This window comes from Stenella coeruleoalba (genome assembly GCF_951394435.1).
Source record: "Stenella coeruleoalba genome assembly, chromosome: 2".
NCBI lineage: Eukaryota > Metazoa > Chordata > Mammalia > Artiodactyla > Delphinidae > Stenella > Stenella coeruleoalba.
The window spans coordinates 103,679,574-103,697,242 of NC_137147.1; the positions used below are offsets into that span (position 1 = coordinate 103,679,574).

Genomic DNA, 17,669 nt, shown 5'->3' on the forward strand with positions numbered 1-17,669 from the left:
TTGCCTTCCTTTTTTTTAAGTGGAAAAAGTTCGAGCCCATACAGAAGTATACGAGGCGTGTAATGAATCCCCATGCTAGCCTCACAGCTCCAGTTGTCAGTTTACGGCCAGTCTTGTTCCATCTATACTTCTACCCATTGTATTCTTTCTCCCCCGTTATTCTGAAGCAAACACCAGACATGTCTTTTCATCTAATATTTGAGTATATATCTCTAAAAGATAAGAACTCTTTTAAAAAAAATAACTATATTACTATTATCACACTTTAAAAACAAATTGTAAATTAAAAAATCCACCATTTAGTCAATGGAGTTTCTAATTATCTTAAGTATCACCTTCTGTTTTCAATATATTTAAGAAAAAACAGGATCCAAATAAAGTCCTCCCATTGTGATTGGTGTGTCTCCTAAGTCTTTTTTTTTTTTAAGATTTTTTTTTTTTTTTTTTGCGCTACGCGGGCCTCTCACTGTTGTGGCCTCTCCCGTTGTGGAGCACAGGCTCTGGACGCGCAGGCTCAGCGGCCATGGCTCACGGGCCCAGCCGCTCCGCGGCACGTGGGATCCTCCCGGACCGGGGCACGAACCCGTGTCCCCTGCATCAGCAGGCGGACTCTCAACCACTGCACCACCAGGGAAGCCCATCCTAAGTCTTTTAGACTGTAGGATTCTCCCATCTGGCTCTGGCCCTGGCCCTGGCCTCCCCACCCACGGTGCAGTTTTATTGGTGAAGAACAGAATTGTTTGTCCTATGCAATTTCTTGGTCTGGATTTTCCCTGTCATAGTTACAATGTTTCTTGCTCTCTGTACTTCCTGAAAATTGGTGATTAGAGCCAGTGCAGTTCTGTCTAATAGAAATATCATATGAGCCACATACATGATTTAAATTTTGTTAACCACATCAAAAAGTTTAACAGGTGAAAATAATTTTAATATTTTATTTGTGCATATATCCAATATATTATCATTTTAACTCTGACAGCCCTTCCGGGTTTCTCAGTCTTCTCCTGTCTTTTATGACTTGGACACTTTCAGTGAACGCCAGTCAGTTATTTTTTAGAATGTTTCCATTTGGGTTTGTCTGATGTTGTCTCATGATTGGATTGAGGTTATGCATCAGATTAGGAAAGGGTATGTGATATTTATGTTTTATTACTGGTGTGATAACCTTGAACATTTGGTGAGGTACTTACTGTTTTTCCCTTTGTAATTGATAAATATCTTGGGCAAGATACTTTGAGATTGTTTCTCTTCAAACTTTTGCCCACTGGTTATGCTCTTTGATCTTGCCTGCAGCAGTTATTACGATGTTTTTTCCCTAAAATAGTGATCTTGTATTTCTCTCATTTCTTCCACATTCCTTTGTAAGGAAGAGCTGCCTCCTCTTCCTCATGTATCTAGTTATCTGTATGTGTATGTTTTAAACCATGGGTTTATATGGACGCCATGATTCCTATCCAGCACTCTTCATTCTAGCCTTCACTCTTTCTTGTAACTTCTTTCTCTGACAGTGAGAAATCAGCTCATTGTCTACAGTATATTCAGTTATTTGTTTAATCCTCATGTACCTGTCCAGTAGTTAGCAGATTGTTAACCCATCCTATCCTTCTGAGAAACAGATTGACTTAACTCGAGTACAGTGTTTGTGTACAGTTCTTTGTGTCTTTAACATTACAGTATCCAGTCAGAATAGTGTTTTCCACAGTTACTTAGCTGAGTGTTTTTCTACCCATCCTCTTCGCTTGTGGTATTCATTTGTAATAGATAGGTTTATCTGCTACTGTTTGTATTCCATTTTGGTTCCCACCACCTCATCCTGGTTAATTTTAATTATTTATTTGTTATTTTGGGGTATGTGATACGTTACTGTAGTTCAGTGTTGCAAAGAAATATCATTCCTTCCTCAGTCCTACCACCCTCTCCCTTCCACCCCTTTCCTACTTAATCTGTAAGCAATTTCTTTAGTTTCTGGTTTATCATTTCTATATTTCTTTTGCACAAATGAGCAGATACATGTATATAATCTTATATTCCCTTCTTTCCTTCATGAAGGATGGAATACTATTGATATGTGTGCACTTTGCTTTATTCTTTTAAAGGTCTGTCTTTGAAATTGCTCCATGTCGGTTCATAGAGATCTTCCATTTTTCATGACTGCATAGTACTCCGCTCTGTGATGTGCTGTAATTTATTCATCCATTCTCCCAAGTTTGGTCATACAGGTTGTTCCCAGTATTGTAGTTACAACATTGCTACCATGAATACCTGGTACATATGTATAGTCGCATTTTTGGAGGTTTATCTTCAGGACAGATTTCCTAAGAGTGGGATCTCTGGGTCAGAAGGTTAGGTACACATTCAGTTTTGTTAGGTATTGCCAGATTTACTTTTTTTTTGCGGTACACGGGCCTCTCACTGTTGTGGCCTCTCCCGTTGCGGAGCACAGGCTCCGGACGTGCAGGCTCAGCAGCCATGGTTCATGGGCCCAGCCACTCCGCGGCATGTGGGATCTTCCTGGACTGGGGCACGAACCTGTGTCCCCTGCATTGGCAGGCGGACTCTCAACCACTGCACCACCAGGGAAGCCCCAGTATTGCCAGATATACCTCCAGAAAGGCAGGATGAATTTGCATTTCCCCTGGAAATATTTGTGAGTGAATATAGCCTCACAGTCTTGGCCTCAGACTGCTTTGGCAGGTGAGAAATGGCATCTTGGTGTTATATTAATTTGCATTTCTCTAATTATGACTGAGTTTGAACATTTTTTCAAATCTTAATATCCTTTTTGTGATGTATTTTTTTCCCCATTTTTCTGCTGAATTTTCTCTGCAGTTTTTGACTTCTTTATGTTTTAGAGATACTGGCTCTCATGGTGTATCTTGCACTTTTCTTAAGACTTTGTTTATGGTGTTTTGTATTTGTGTTTCTTTTTTTGGTCAAGCAGACATTTAAAATTTTTTACATACTTTGTTTTATTTCCATTAGATTTTGAGTTATGCTTAGAAAGTCTTTCCCTACACCAGCATTAAAGAGGAATTCACCCAGGTTTTCTCTAGTACTCGTATGGTTTTGTTTTTTACCTTTAGATTCCTAAATTCATTCGAGTTTATTCTTGTGTGTGGTGAGATATAGATCTAATATATGTTTTTTCCAAATGACAGCCCAGATGTTCTAGCCGCATTTATTAAAAAGTGCATCTTTACCTTAGTAATTTGAGATGTTACCTTTCTCATACACTGATTTTTCCAGTGATTTGAAGGTCTGTTTATGAATTTTCCCATTTTATTCCACTGGTCTATTTGCTCGTGCCCCAGTATCACATTTTTAATTGTAGATGCCTTATAGGATGTCTTAATTAAGAGGCCATACTTGATAGGGCTAGTTCCCCCCTAGTAGTTTTTCTTTTGCAGTGTTTTTTTCAGTTTTACCTGTTATTAAACTTAAAGGGAAACATATTCTTATGTCTGGCTTTTTTTGTTCAACACTGATCAGTGTTCATCCATATTGATTTGTGTAGTTAGAGTTTATTCATTTCATGGCTCTGTAATTTTCCATTGAGTGAATGTTGCATTGTTTTCACTTTTATGATTGGTGGACATCTAGATTGTTTTTGGTTTTTGGCTGTTAAGAATAGTGCTTTTGGGCTTCCCTGGTGGCGCAGTGGTTGAGAGTCCGTCTGCCGATGCAGGGAACACGGGTTCATGCCCCAGTCCGGGAAGATCCCACATGCCGCGGAGCGGCTGGGCCCGTGAGCCATGGCTGCTGAGCCTGTGCGTCCAGAGCCTGTGCTCCGCAACAGGAGAGGCCACAACAGTGAGAGGCCCGCGTACCGCAAAAAAAAAAAAAAAAAAAAAGAATAGTGCTTTTGTGAACATTCTTGTAAATATATGTTACATTTCTGTTGATTGACATACAGTATGCTTATTTTACCCAGCTTTCCAAAGCAGTGATACCAATTTACACTCCTACTAGTGGTGAGGTTTTTTTTCTTTTTATAAATTTATTTATTTATTTATTTATTTATGGCCCTGTCGGATCTTCGTTGCTACGTGTGGGCTTTCTCTAGTTGCAGCGAGCGGGGGCTACTCTTTGTTTCGGTGCATGGGCTTCTCATTGAGGTGGCTTCTCATTGAGGTGGCTTCTCTTTGTTGCGGAGCACGGGCTATGGGTGTGCAGGCTTCAGTAGTTGTGGCACTTGGGCTCAGTAGTTGTGGCGCACGGGCTTAGTTGCTCCGTGGCATCTTCCCGAACCAGGGCTCCAACCCGTGTCCCCTACATTGGCAGGTGGATTCTTAACCACTGCGCCACCAGGGAAGTCCACTAGTGGTGCATTTTGATTAGAGTGTTCATTATTATTTTCTTTTAGCTTATTGTATGGTTGTGTAGTAGCCTTTACTTGTGTTTTTAATTTGTATTGCCCTGTTGAATAAGGAAGTTGTGCACTTTCCCACGTGTTTACTGTCCTCTTGCTTGAAGCGCTTCCTCAAGCCCTCAGCCCATCTTTTCTGTTAGGTGCTTTGTCTTTATTGATTTTCTGGCTGTGAATACTAGATTCGTTAGATAGATATTAGCAGGTTAACTTTAAAAGCCCAGATTTACATGAAAATAAGTGATACTGCTTCTTTGTTTGTATGGAAGAAGTTCTAAGTTTTAATAACCAAACAGCTTGCATTCAGACTGGTATATTTACTTCTTACCGAACCTTGATCTATCGCAACTTCCACCGTAATAGTGAAGTTTTCAGCCTCAAGGTGCCTGGTCTGGGAACCAGGGAGCTGCCTGGTGGAGTGTGCCCAAGTGGGGCTTAGCAGTTGAAACACAGCTTGTTACTTTACCTTAGACATTTTGTGATTTGTTTAAAATAGTTTTAGGGTGGAGGTGAAGTAAGGAGGCTGGTTTTAAAGAAATGTGGCCTGTCGAGTGTACAAATTTGCTGTTTTCCATTGAGTGCTTTGTTAGAGAAGTATCATGGTTTTTCATATATTTTATTATTTAGAAATTGAAAAGACTTCCTAAAACTTTTTAGTTTTTTTTCTTTTTTTTTGAAAATCAGATAGTGATTTAGTAAGGAGGAGGAATAACCAAAGAAACTCCAAAACCAGACGTGTTAACTACCCATTCAGGTTCCTTTAATAGGTTAATTATATTCTTCATTTTAGCAGCTAAAGAAAGAATGTTCTTGATTTTGATAAGAATTTGATGAATTTGCTCATATATGATAGTTCAGAATATGACTTAGATGTTCTACTGCCCAAGGCAAATGTGGTCAAGATGGCATTCTTTTGTACCTAGCAATTTTCAGCTCCTTATTAATCTTGTCATTACCATTCCTTTTTTGTTTTGCTCTGTGAATATTTATTTATTTTTATTTTAACTGTAGTGATTTACAAGGTCATGTTCCAAGTGTACAGCTTCAGATTCTTTTCCATTATAGGTTATTATAAGCTATTGAATATATAGTTCCCTGTACTATACAATAAATCCTTGTTGTTTATCTATTTTATATATAGTGGTATATATCTGTTAATCCCTGGATATATACCCAGGAATGGGATTGCAGGATCATATGGTAGCTCTATTTTTAGTTTTTTAAAGAACCTCCATACTGTTTTCCATAGTGGCTGCACCAATTTTCATTCCCACCAACAACGTACAGGAGTTCCTTTTCTCCACTCCCTCTCCAGCATTTATTATTTGTAGAATTTCTGATGATAGCCATTCGACAGGTTCGTGAGGTGATACCTCATTGTAGTTTCGATTTGCATTTCTCTAATAATTAGTGATGTTGAGCATCCTTTCGTGTGCCTCTTGGCTATCTGTATGTCCTCCTTGGAGAGAGATCTATTTAGGTCTTCTGCCCATTTTTTGATTGGGTTGTTTTTTTGATACTGAGGTTTATGAGCTGTCTGTGTATTTTAGAAATTAAGCCCTTATCGGTTACATCATTTGCAAATACTTTCTCTTAGTCTGTAAGTTGTCTTTTTGTTTTGTGTTTGGAAAAACTTTTAAATTTTGAGTTAATGTTAGAGAAAAGTTGCAAAAATATTAGAGTTCTCTTATATCTTTCATTCCACTCCCCTTACGTTTTAGATAACTGCAACTGTAGAACAGTTATCAAGGATAAGAAATGAACAATGATCCAATAATAAGTAAATTACCCACCACATTTGAATTTTGCTAGTTCTTCCTTTTTCTCTTCCAGGATTCCACTTTGCATTTAGTTGTTACTTCTTTTTGGTGTCTGACTCTGTAACAGATCCTCAGTTTTCCCATTGTCTTTTATAACTTTTTGAAGAGGATTGGTTATTTTTTAGAATGCCCTTCAACTTGGTTTGTCTGATGTTTTTTCATCATTGGAATGAGGTCGTGCATTTTTGGCAAGAATACTACAAAAACCATGTTGTTCATCATCTCAAGGGGTTCATGATATTGATCTGTCTTATTATTGGTAATGTTTACCTTGGTTAAGATGGTATTTCTCCACTGTAAAGTTACTGTGTTTCTGTAATTTATAAATATTTTGGAGGAGATAATTTGGGGCTGTGCTTAATTTAACTGTTAGTCCTCAAACATTCACCCACTAGTTTTATCATCTGTGGGTGGATCTTTATCTGGAACAGTTTCTGGAGTTTGGCTGATGGTAATTCTGTTTTCCCATTTCCTTTCACATTTAATTGAAATTCCACTCTAATGAAGAGCTGTCCCTTTCCCATTTATTTGTTTGATTACATCAGTATGGACTCAAGGGTTATTATTCTGTGGGTTAAAGTCTAATATTATTTTGTTGCTCACATTATTCCAGCTTTGGCCTTTAGAAGCTCTTTCAAGCTGGTGTTCTCTTGACAAACCCCCATAATTTTTTGAGCAGTACCTTCATTTCTAGTGCCACATGATATTCCAGGTTCATGCTGCATTTTCCTGACCCAGCCCTGCAACCAACCCCTTCTCTGAGAAATTCTGGTTTGTTTTATTAAAGACTCGTATTTAGAAATTAAGATCTCCAAGCTAGCTGTGCTCATTGCAGTCTTTCTTTCTTCTAGGCTCTCAGCAGACAGAGCTAGGAATCCTGTAGGCATATGCATATCTACGAGACTCTTATTTCTGTATCTATCTGCATGTGTATTGAAAACCATGGGTTTATACTGACCTCAGATTCCGATCTCACATCATAGAGTTCAGTTTAGCCTCCCTCCTTTTCTTATTTATAGTTTTTTTCTCCAGCAATAGAAACCCAGCTCTCATTATCTATTATTTCTTCACTTCTAGTATACGCATAAAACAGTTTAAATTTTTTACCCATTTCTCCCCTCACCCCTGGAGAAAGACTTTTGTATATATGGAGGATAATATATCATGGAACAATACTGCTACACAAAAAGATACACTCAGAAATATCACTTCCTCATCTATGCTACCCCATTTCCTTTCCCCTTTCTACCTGGAAAAAATTTGAAAGGTCTTTTATCCACTTTCAGCCATTAGAAAATGTCAACCTAAAAAGTTTTATTTTTGATAACTGGAAAGCACTAAGTTTTCGAGGGTATCTGTAACTGTCCCTGATGAGAATTTCTCAAGGTTTAATGGTAACTTATTTAAGCTGATATTCTTTTGTAACAGGGAAGAGCTAAATCGGACTCCACGTAGGATCTGTTTCTTGGACTTCAACCTTTGCTTTTTGTTGCCTTTGTTATTATAATCACACATAATGGCCTGCCTCAGGGAACTCTGCCCACCTGTCAGTTGGCTGCAAGAAAAAAGAAACTAACACATCCCCTCAATGGGGCTGGTCATTCCAGGAGATGTTTTGCAAGACTGATGGCCCTTTTACTTTACTTCCTCACTGCTTCTCCTTCTCTGATTCTATAAAAGAAACTGGCATCCAGACCCCGATAAGATGGTTTTTCAGAGACACTAGTCTGCCATCTTCTCGGTCTGCGGCTTTCCGAATATTCCTTTGCCTCAATGCCTCGTCTCCGATTCATTGGCCTGTCATGTGGCGAGCGGAGCGAGCTTGGACTTGGTAACACTTTCACTTTGATCTTAGGACATTGGCAAATATAGCAATTTATCTGTGAAGTTACTTAAGCAAATCTCTAGCTTTGATCAACCAAAAAAATTCTAGGCCCACCTGTGTCCTTCTTCCAGCTCTTAATATTTTCTAATCCTATCCATCTCATCATCTGTCTCCTGAATTGTCAGCCAAGTAGTGAACACACAGTAAAGTATTTGAAAATTTAACTGGTGATGAGAATAGTGGGATGTCAGATGCTCGATTTACTTACTTTCTGTTGAGGCTGTCATCCCACAATTGCTTCAGTGTTACTTTGATCATTATTTTTAGTTCTTATGCTTAGTGAGTTCTTATCCTGTTTGTGAGATTTGTTGAATTCCCTGAGTGTCTCCAAGACCACTCTTCATTTGACTTCAGATTTATCTTTTTTATTCTGTCTTGGACAGGACATCTCCATTTTGAGAGTTTACTTGACAGCCCTTCAGATCAATCCAAATGTATATTTTCCCCACCTTTTAGCACATACACTAGTCTCTTTCTTTGTACTTTATTTGCATAGCAGTGATCACATTTGAAATTAAATGCTTAACTGAAAGGTCAAAGAGGGGCAGGGGTCATTTGTTTTATTCACTAAAACTTAGGTTGTACTTCTTAAGTTCCTGGCTCAACCTTATCTCAGTAGGTAATCTTGCTTTCTATTTTGGATGGAAAGCAAAAAAACAAAAAACAAAACACTTTGGAGGGCAGGAGAATTCAGAAACAATTCAGCATAACAACTTTGCATAGAGAAGAAAAACTCAGAGCCACCAGTGTTACCTCTGTGTTTGCTAGTTGATATTCCTAGTGGAGGACCACAAGGCATCAGGAAGGAGCTCAGTGTGCTTTATTTAAGAGATAGTACTGAATAAACTATTTAAAGTATATATTTGATATGTAAGGGTCCAACAATTTAAAAAACATGAAAATTTTATTCTTTTATGGTATCTTCCATTTTTATATTTTGTTTTGGTGTATTCTCTGGACAATAAATGACATTTTTATATTAGTTCCTCACTGGCTGTGCCTTTTCAGGTTCCTTAGGTTCTTCCTTTTTTCCCCTCAGAATATTTGTGGTGCACAGGGTCATCTTAGTCCTTTGGTAATTGGATCTTTTCTCTTGGATTCAATACTACTTTGTTGATTACTCCTAGATCCTTATCTGTGCCAGATCTCCTATATCCACCTGCCTATATCTCTGCTTCAGTATTTCCACAGGCACCTTAAATTAAAGGTGACTAAAACTGAATTTGTAATCTCTTTTTCTGCTGGCTTTTTCACGCAGATGGTCAATTCAGAACCTGTAACAGCCATCGTTAGCTCCTCCCCCTCCTTATTTCCACTTTCTAACTGGTCTCCCTGCCGCAACTCCCTCTTCCACATCACAGCCATCAGAATGAGTCCTGACTATGGAATATGACAGCCTAAAGTTCCTTAGTGTCTTCCCATTGAGTTTACAGTCCTTAGCGTTAGATTTGTTACAAGGCCTGTTGGGATGTACTTCTGCAGCTTCTCTTTTTATTTTACCCTTTCCCTATTCCACAAATGGTACTGTTCAGCCACATCAAAGCCAGCTTTATGTGCAGCATCAACAGCCTTGCTGATACCCTGTTTCTTCTCTGGAAACATCTTTCCCCATTTTCTTTCCTGGTCATCCTTCAAGCTTGAACTCAGATGTTTCTTTCTCGGGGACTCAGTCTCCCATCTTCTCAGCAAGCAGCGTCTTCTCCATCCCCCGTGGCACCTTGTATACACATTTATCTAGTGTTATAAGCCTCTCCTTGAGTCCTTAAGGAGGAAGAAGGACCTATTTTTGACCTCTACAGCACTTAGCATAAATGTCTGGATTGAATAAATGAATGGATTGTTTTTAAAATTACAGCCGTAAGGATGGTAAATTTTAACTGGCTATATACTCAGTGAATATTGAGGAGTTAAGATTTTCCTTCATTTGGAGAACACTGGCTTTATTCCGTCTTGGATTTGGTCTTCTCCCAGTTACAGGTTCATCCCTTCTTGTCCGTTCTTGTGTTCTCCTGTCTTTTCCCCACTTGATGTGTAATCAGCCCTAAAGGACAGTGAAACTGCCTAGAATTAGGATCTTAAGTTTTGGCAGGAAGCCCTTCAGAGTTGGTGATCTGAGTAGTGTCTTTGCCAGCTGGAGCTTAGAACAAAGAAACCAAACAAACTCTTGGCACTCTCTGAAATGCAGCTTTTTGCTTTTTCAGAAATTGTGATTCTGGTCAGTTGACGCTGACTTAGAAGTGTATGTAGAACTCAGAGTCCAGTGGCCACGATTACAGTTCCTCTGGATGCCTACAGTGCTTCACTAATTATTGAATTTGCAGCCTGTTTGGAATTGAAATTACAGTCTAATAGAATTTTGGAGCTGGACAGGACTTTTTACTTGAGATAATGTCATACCATTCCCTAAATGAGGAACACTAAGTTTACTTACCTAGTTAATGGCAGATTTGGGCTGTGATCTTGATATTTCTGGCTTAGTTCATTTTCTGTTTAACAGCATCTTTCATAGTTATAGGGAATGATAGTGCTGTAATCATTCTTAGAGGAGTGACACTTTTTTACTTGCGGTCTCCCCACAAGCCTAAATGTTTTGGGAATGAGACTATTCATTTACCAGAAAATCCTTCTGCCAGTTAGGCATTCTGCTTTTTTTTACCAGTAAGAAAAATGACAAGTAAGCAATTTTACAATAAGGATGATGTTTCAAAAATTATTTGAGTAAGTAGTAGATGAACATAATAGAACATTACAAAAGGGCTCACAGTGAAAATGTAAGATTCCCTACCTCCCTGCCCCAATTTCTCTTTCTCCACCCCAGAGGCCACTTGTTTTTTTAGGTATTCTATCAAAGGAAATCCCCTTTCTCCTTTTTCTAAAGTATCAAAATTTTAGCATTAAAATCTAAAGTATCAAATTTCGAAAGTATCACATTTAGTAGTACTAAAAGTTTTTTATATCCATTTTAGCCTTCAGTTTCTGAGTGATTTAATAAGAATCTCCTCTCACCACCTCCCAACATTTTATGTTCACTTTCAAACATAGCAAAGTTGAAAGAATTACAGTGGGTACTTGAATCCCGTCAAGTAAGATTCTACTATTATATTTTACTGTATTTGTATTCTCAGTTCCTTCAGAACTCCTCATAAAGTCTGCCTAGTTATATAAACAGCCATGGATAGAATTTTGCTGCTTTTGCCACTGAAGGAAACCAAAGGCCTGAGAGTGGAGAGAGATGGAATGGTCCATGGTTTAAACTAGTAACACTTTTTTCTCTGTGTGTGTGTTTTAAGTGATTAGGATCATCAAGGCATAACAACTTATTTATATTATGGATTCAATTGCTTTAGAGCACAGGTTAAGAGCCTAACTGACCACCCTTTTTGATGTTTCGTTCTCTCGGCTTCTTTCTTGCACATTGGTCTCCCTTCTGATAAATCAAGCTAATAAGGCTGTGTTTGGCTTTAATAGAGAAGGGAGCTATTGTATTACCCATTTGGGGGAAGCCATTGAGTTGGTTGAGTTGTGTACTTTTCTGAAGAAACATTAATTTTGATTGGAATGCTGAGAACAATTGTTTTAGTATTTTTATTTTTCCCCTTATATAAACAAAATAATCTAAATTTCTCTTATTGTACTCCTAGAAGCTTGTACATTAAGACCTTATTCTATAAATCCCTTACTAACAGGATACTTTTTTATAATTAACAATAAAACATAAAAGAATCTTAAATATTACTTGATTTTTCCTAAAAGCAAAGTTAAAAATAGATATTTGAAGTTTCAAGTGGGATTTGATGAATGTGGCTTAAAATATTTTGGCAGTTTATTCTGACTGGGAATGGAGAAAGGAAAGCAAAAAAAAAAAAACCTAATGAAAAAATATTACCCATAATCCCTTCACTTTGAGGATGATTTGTGTTAACATTTTGTATATCCTTTTAGCCTTTCTTTTCATATTCACGTTTAAACAAAGGATAACAATATACAAGCCATTTCATAATCTGCTTTTCCTCCCTTCGCATTAAATGAATTTTCTCATTTTGATTCATATTCTTTTACTAAATGGTAAATTGTGTGGCCATTAAAACCATATGGAGGATGATAAATTTTCGTTCCAAAGAGTATGTTATGGAGGTCCTCTCTGTTTATCAGATCACTTTCAGTTTGCACTGATAGGAAAGGAATTAAAAGGGTAGTGAAGCAGTGCTGCTGGTTTAAGAAGTAGATCAAGGCAAGACAAGCTTAAAGCCATGCAAGCAGTTCTCATTTTTAATAAGTCAGCTAAGATTGGACAAACTGGCAATTGCAGATATTTTTATCCTGTATATTTTAGTAGGACTCTTGATGTTTAGCAGAATTACTCATATCATCACTGTGTCACATTGATGGAGGTATATTTTAAAATACATAAATGCTGGTCAATTTTTTTAAAAAACAAAACAGCTTTGTTTCCAGCAGAGGTCTCATTAAAAGGAGGTTTTGCTGCACTTGACTGAAAGATTGAAACAAAACGCTGGTTGACAGTTCTTATCTATGGGAGTGAACAGAGGGATCCTTTCTCTCCCTCTCTTATTCATCTGGCAGGAAAGTTAATCTAGTTGCTTTGTATTTAGGGAAGCAGGCTTTCTTTATAGGGATTCCTTTTCTAAAGTGGCATTAATGTTCGATTAAAGTTGCTGTGGGAAAGGAGAAATGGGTCCAGGGCCCCTTGGTGGACATGTTCTCATGATGGTAGTGACAGCAGTGCAGTAGAAAACAAACCTTATTTGTGGAATAGACATTGATAAGGCTGGGTGACAAGTGATGTCCTGGAAGCATCGTGCTCAGCATTCTCACTTCTACCTTACCTTGTGATACCTCTGAAAAAGACTTTAAACAAATTGTGGATATATATGTTCAGGAACCCCAATTACAGAAAATGGTAACATTAAAAGAGATTGAATTACTTTAAGCCTCCAAGAGCAATTAACCCAATTTATAAGAAATTCACTTTGAATTCTTTAGTGTCTATCTGTTAGATAGTGATTTATTTCTCTCTTCAGTAAAAAGTTCTTGACAGGAGAAGAACCTGAACTACACTGACATTTGAGCACCTCTATTGGAGCTTGCATCACTTTTATTTTAAGGCAGTTCTTTGGGGCAGGGAGTTTGGAATTGTTATTTGTTTTTCCTTTTTGTTTCTTTTGTGTGTGGCATGGGCATGTGTGCATGATATGTATGTTAGAAAAGCCTTTTTTTTTCCTTCAGGGTTATACACAAAGCTTGAAGATAATTCTGTAGTAAAATTGAAACTAGGTAGAGCAGTAATGTTTTAACTGATACTGAAGCAGCCATTGACCAAACCTATCAAATGGTCTTATCTGTTTTCCTGTGATACGTGTATTTATAATTACTGAGTTCAGAGGTATTTGACGTTTCCTTCCTTTGCACAACATTAAGGAATACTTTTAAATGTTTTATGTGTTGTTCGTTAGATATTTTAAAATACTATTCCAACTTCTGTTCATTTCTATCTGATGTTAAGTATAAAGTTGCAGAATTAGCTTGAACACTGATTTCAGCTGGCATGAAATGAATATAGAGTGGCATCTGTCCAAATTAAGTTAAAAACAAAGGAAGTTCCTGTGTGTAATTTCCTGTCTCTTACAACAAAAACAAAAGCAAGCAAAAAACCTTCAATAATTATTAAGCTCTTTTTAGAGTATCTAATATTGAAAGTATGAATTTTGTTTTTTTACTGTGCTAAATTGTTTGCTGGCTGTTCTCATTCACTTTATTAGACATTTTCTTAAATGATAATTATTGTTTTTCTTTTTCTTTATCAGAACACAGCAATGGAGGAAACAGCTATATGGGAACAACACACGGTGACACTTCACAGGGTGAGTTCTGTTGAAGTAAATAATCTGTGTGTAGGTCAGGATACTGGCAGCTTTTGAAAACAATAGAGGAAAGCCAGATGTCAGGAAGCCAGAAGAAAGGGGAAGAACTTTTCTATATTCCTTTGTTTAAAATTAGAGTTGCAATAAATTCTTTATTAAGGTCAAAAGTGAACATGATTACTTTTTCATATATCCTTTTGGTTGTTATTTGTATATTGCTGTTTTTAATCATGACTTAAGAAATTAAGTGGTTTATTTTTAAAACTTTGATCAGATAAAAGTCACCGTATTTTCGTGTAAATTGTAAACTGTTTCAGCTTTTCTGAGTAATATGTATGTATTGTAGGCTTGGGGTTTAAAATTGAACAGGGTCATGCGAGTAATAAAATCTTAAAAGATACTCCTTGATTTGAAACATGCAGAGCCAAGCTCTTGCTTAAGCAATTGCAGATGGGCAGAGAGCAAATCGCAGTGAGCTGGGTAAGAGTAAGAGCTTTTTTGGACTTCCCTGGCGATCCAGTGGTTAAGACGCCGCGCTTCCAATGCAGGGGGGAGTGGGTTTGATCCCTGGTTGGGAAACTAAGATCCCGCATGCCACATGGCACTAGAAATAGATGGAAAATTCTGGAATAAGAATTAAATAAATAATAGCTTTAAAAAAAAAAAAAAAGAGCTTTGTCTGAAATGAGACTGCCCTGAATTTGAATCCTACTACTGCCTGCTTCCTTTTAGAAATGAGCAAGTGACCAAACGGCCTTTAAAGCATTGGTTTTCAGTGTTAAAAATGGGGCTTATGCCACCTCATGCTTGACATAAAGTAGTGCCTCCCATAAATCTCTCCTATCCTCCCTTTGAAGAGAGCTGAATCTACTGATTACCCTTCTCCTTAGAGAATGTACAGAAAGAGATTAGAGAATATTTAAATATTTTACACTTACTATTTCTACCAGCTATATCCATTACTAGGAAAATGGAAAGGGGGAAAATCATGTTCCTGAACCACCCTGCACCTGACTGTCTCGTGAATCTTTGAATCTACACATAATAGACAGTGGGTAAATTAATTATTAAAAAACAGTGATTTCAGATAAGACTTTTTTGTGTCTCCCTAAACGGTGAAAGAAATCATTAATAATACTAACCTTAACTTTTAATTTATAAAGCTAAGGTATGGCTTGAATTTATTTGAAATGTGCTGATAGCATATTTAAATCAGATTAAACATATGCCATCGTACCTTATACATGTTTAATTGGCTGGTTTTTATAGAATAATTTGGTGTTTTACCACATTACATTTATTTTCTTAATACCTTTATTATTTTTATTGGTATAATTTACACACAGTAAGATTCATCCTTAGTGTACAGTTCTGAGTTTGACAAACGCATTTAGTCATGTAAGTCATATAACCACCACTACAGACAATATAGAACAATTCCATCGCCCTGAAATTTTCCCTTCTGCCATTTGTAGTCAACCCCGTCCGCTTACCCTGAGCACTGAGTAACCACTGATGTGTTTTCTGTTCCTATATGCCTGCTTTTTCTCTCATGTAGGTGAACTCATACAATACATAGCCTTTTGAAACTGGTTTCTTACACTTAGCCTAATGCACTTGAGATTTCTCCGTGATGTACTTATATCAGTAGTTCTTATGGCTGAATAGTATTCCGTTGTATGAATGTAGAATAATTTGCTTATTCATTCTCCAGTCTTGGTACCCTGGGGTGGTTTCCAGTTTTTGGTGATTGTGAATAAATCTCTAGTGTACAGGTTTTTGAATGAACATAGCTTTTCATTTCTCTTGGGTAAATTCCTAGGAATGGAATTGTTCTTAGTTTGTAGTTCTCTAAAGACTAATGATTTTGAATATCTGTTTATGCGCTTATTTGTCATCCATTATTTTCTTTGGTAAAATGTGTCCAAATCTTTTACCCATTTTTAATTAGGTTTTTTGTTTTCTTATATTGACCTTAAAAATGGGTTTACTTGGGATCAACAAAGAATTGCAATTCAGAGTCTGCAGCTACTGCAAGACACAGTGCAAGACCCCAGCAAAAATAGAACTCTTTTATAGAGGGGAAAAGGAAGTTGGGAGGGCTGTAGTAAACAGAGTCCATTGGAGGAATTGAGAGTCCAGAGTGTAGTGGTTTTTCATTGGCTGAATTGTGACAGTCTGTCATTGGCTGAGTTCTTGGCAGGCAAGAAGAGGAAGTCTTTCTTCTTGCTAGGCTCTGCTAACAGCACAGTGCATGAGTGCTCCCTCTTCTGGCCTCCCAACTCTATTTTTTTTTTTCTTCACTTTTCTTTTTTTTTTGCAGTTCGCGGGCCTCACTTTTCTTTTTTTTGCGGTTGCGGAGCACAGGCTCCGGACGCGCAGGCTCAGGGGCCGTGGCTGACGGGCCCAGCCGCTCCACGGCATGTGGGATCCTCCCGGACTGGGACACGAACCTGCGTCCCCCACATCGGCAGGCGGACTCAACCACTGCGCCACCAGGGAAGCCCCCAACTCTATTTTAATTGAGGTTTCTGTTTATTAATTTTTATACTTACTGTTTTTTTAAACTGTGGTAAAATACACATAACAAAATTTGCCATCTGTCCAGTTCCTTTGTCCATTTTTAAATTGGGTTTTATCTGTTGAATTGTAGGAGTTTTTATATATTTTGGTCATTAACCCCTTATCAGATAATATGACTCATAAATGTTTTTTTTCCCATTCCATGGATTACCTTTGTACTCTGTTAATTGTGTCCCTTGTTGCACAGAAGTTGTTACTGAGTTTTGAGAGTCTTGAATATCTTCTGGATACAGGTTCTTTAATAGGTATTGTTTTGCAAATATTTTTCCCAGTCTGTGGCTTGCCTTTTTCCTTCTCTTAACAGTGTCTTTTGCAGAGTATAAGTTTCAAATTTTGATAAAGTCGTTTTTGCTTTTATTGATTTTGCTTTTGGTTTTGTATCTGAGAAGTCTGCCAAACCTAAGGTCCCAAATATCTTTCCTGTTGTTTTCTTCTGGAAGGTTTTGTTTTGTGTTTGTTTTGTTTTAATTAAAATTTGTATGTATTAAGATTTCTTTTTAGGGGATTTTTTTTAATACGGATGTCCAATTTTTTGAACAACCATTTATGAAAAGGTTATCCTTTCTTCATTTAATTGCTTTCTCCCTTTGTCAAAAATCAGTGACCATATGTGTGTCGGCCTTTCCCTAGTCTCTTCTATTGATCGGTGTGTCTGTCCTTTGCCAGTTACTTCTGCCTTGATTATTGTAGCTTTATATTAAGTTGGAAATCAGATAGTGTGAATCCTCCAAACTTACTATTATTATTTTTAATTATTTTGACTAGTTCCTTTGTCTCTGTATATAAACTTTAGAATAAGTTTGTCAAATTAAAAAAAATCTGCCAGGATTTTTCATTGGGTTTGCATTGAATCTACAGATTAATTTGGGGAGAATTGACACTTTAACGGTATTGAGTATTCCAAACTGAATGTGATGTATCTCTTCATTACGGTTTTGTAGTTTTCGGCATACAGATTCTACACGTTTTGTTAGATTTCTACTCAAGTATATTTTTTATGTTTCCTCATGCCATTGTAAACGGTATTTTTTTAAATTTCAGTTTTTGATTGTCTATTAATATGTAGAAATACAATTGATTTTTGTTTTTTTTTAAATAGTGAACTTTAAGTTTTCTAGGAACTCCTTTGGTAG

The 17,669-nt window shown here is 37.2% G+C and overlaps 1 protein-coding gene across 18 annotated transcripts in view; it reads left to right on the forward strand.

The window, feature by feature from the left end:
- The window catches only part of TJP1 (tight junction protein 1), a gene marked incomplete at its 5' end in the record, with an annotated part of 330,702 nt that overhangs the window by 225,518 nt on the left and 87,515 nt on the right, over window positions 1-17,669 (forward strand). For all 18 annotated transcript variants that reach the window (XM_079914047.1, XM_079914041.1, XM_079914051.1 and 15 more), the window contains one exon: window positions 13,897-13,953. In XM_079914047.1, coding sequence (XP_079770173.1) covers window positions 13,906-13,953 — 48 coding nt within the window. The remainder of the gene's footprint in view (window positions 1-13,896; window positions 13,954-17,669) is intronic.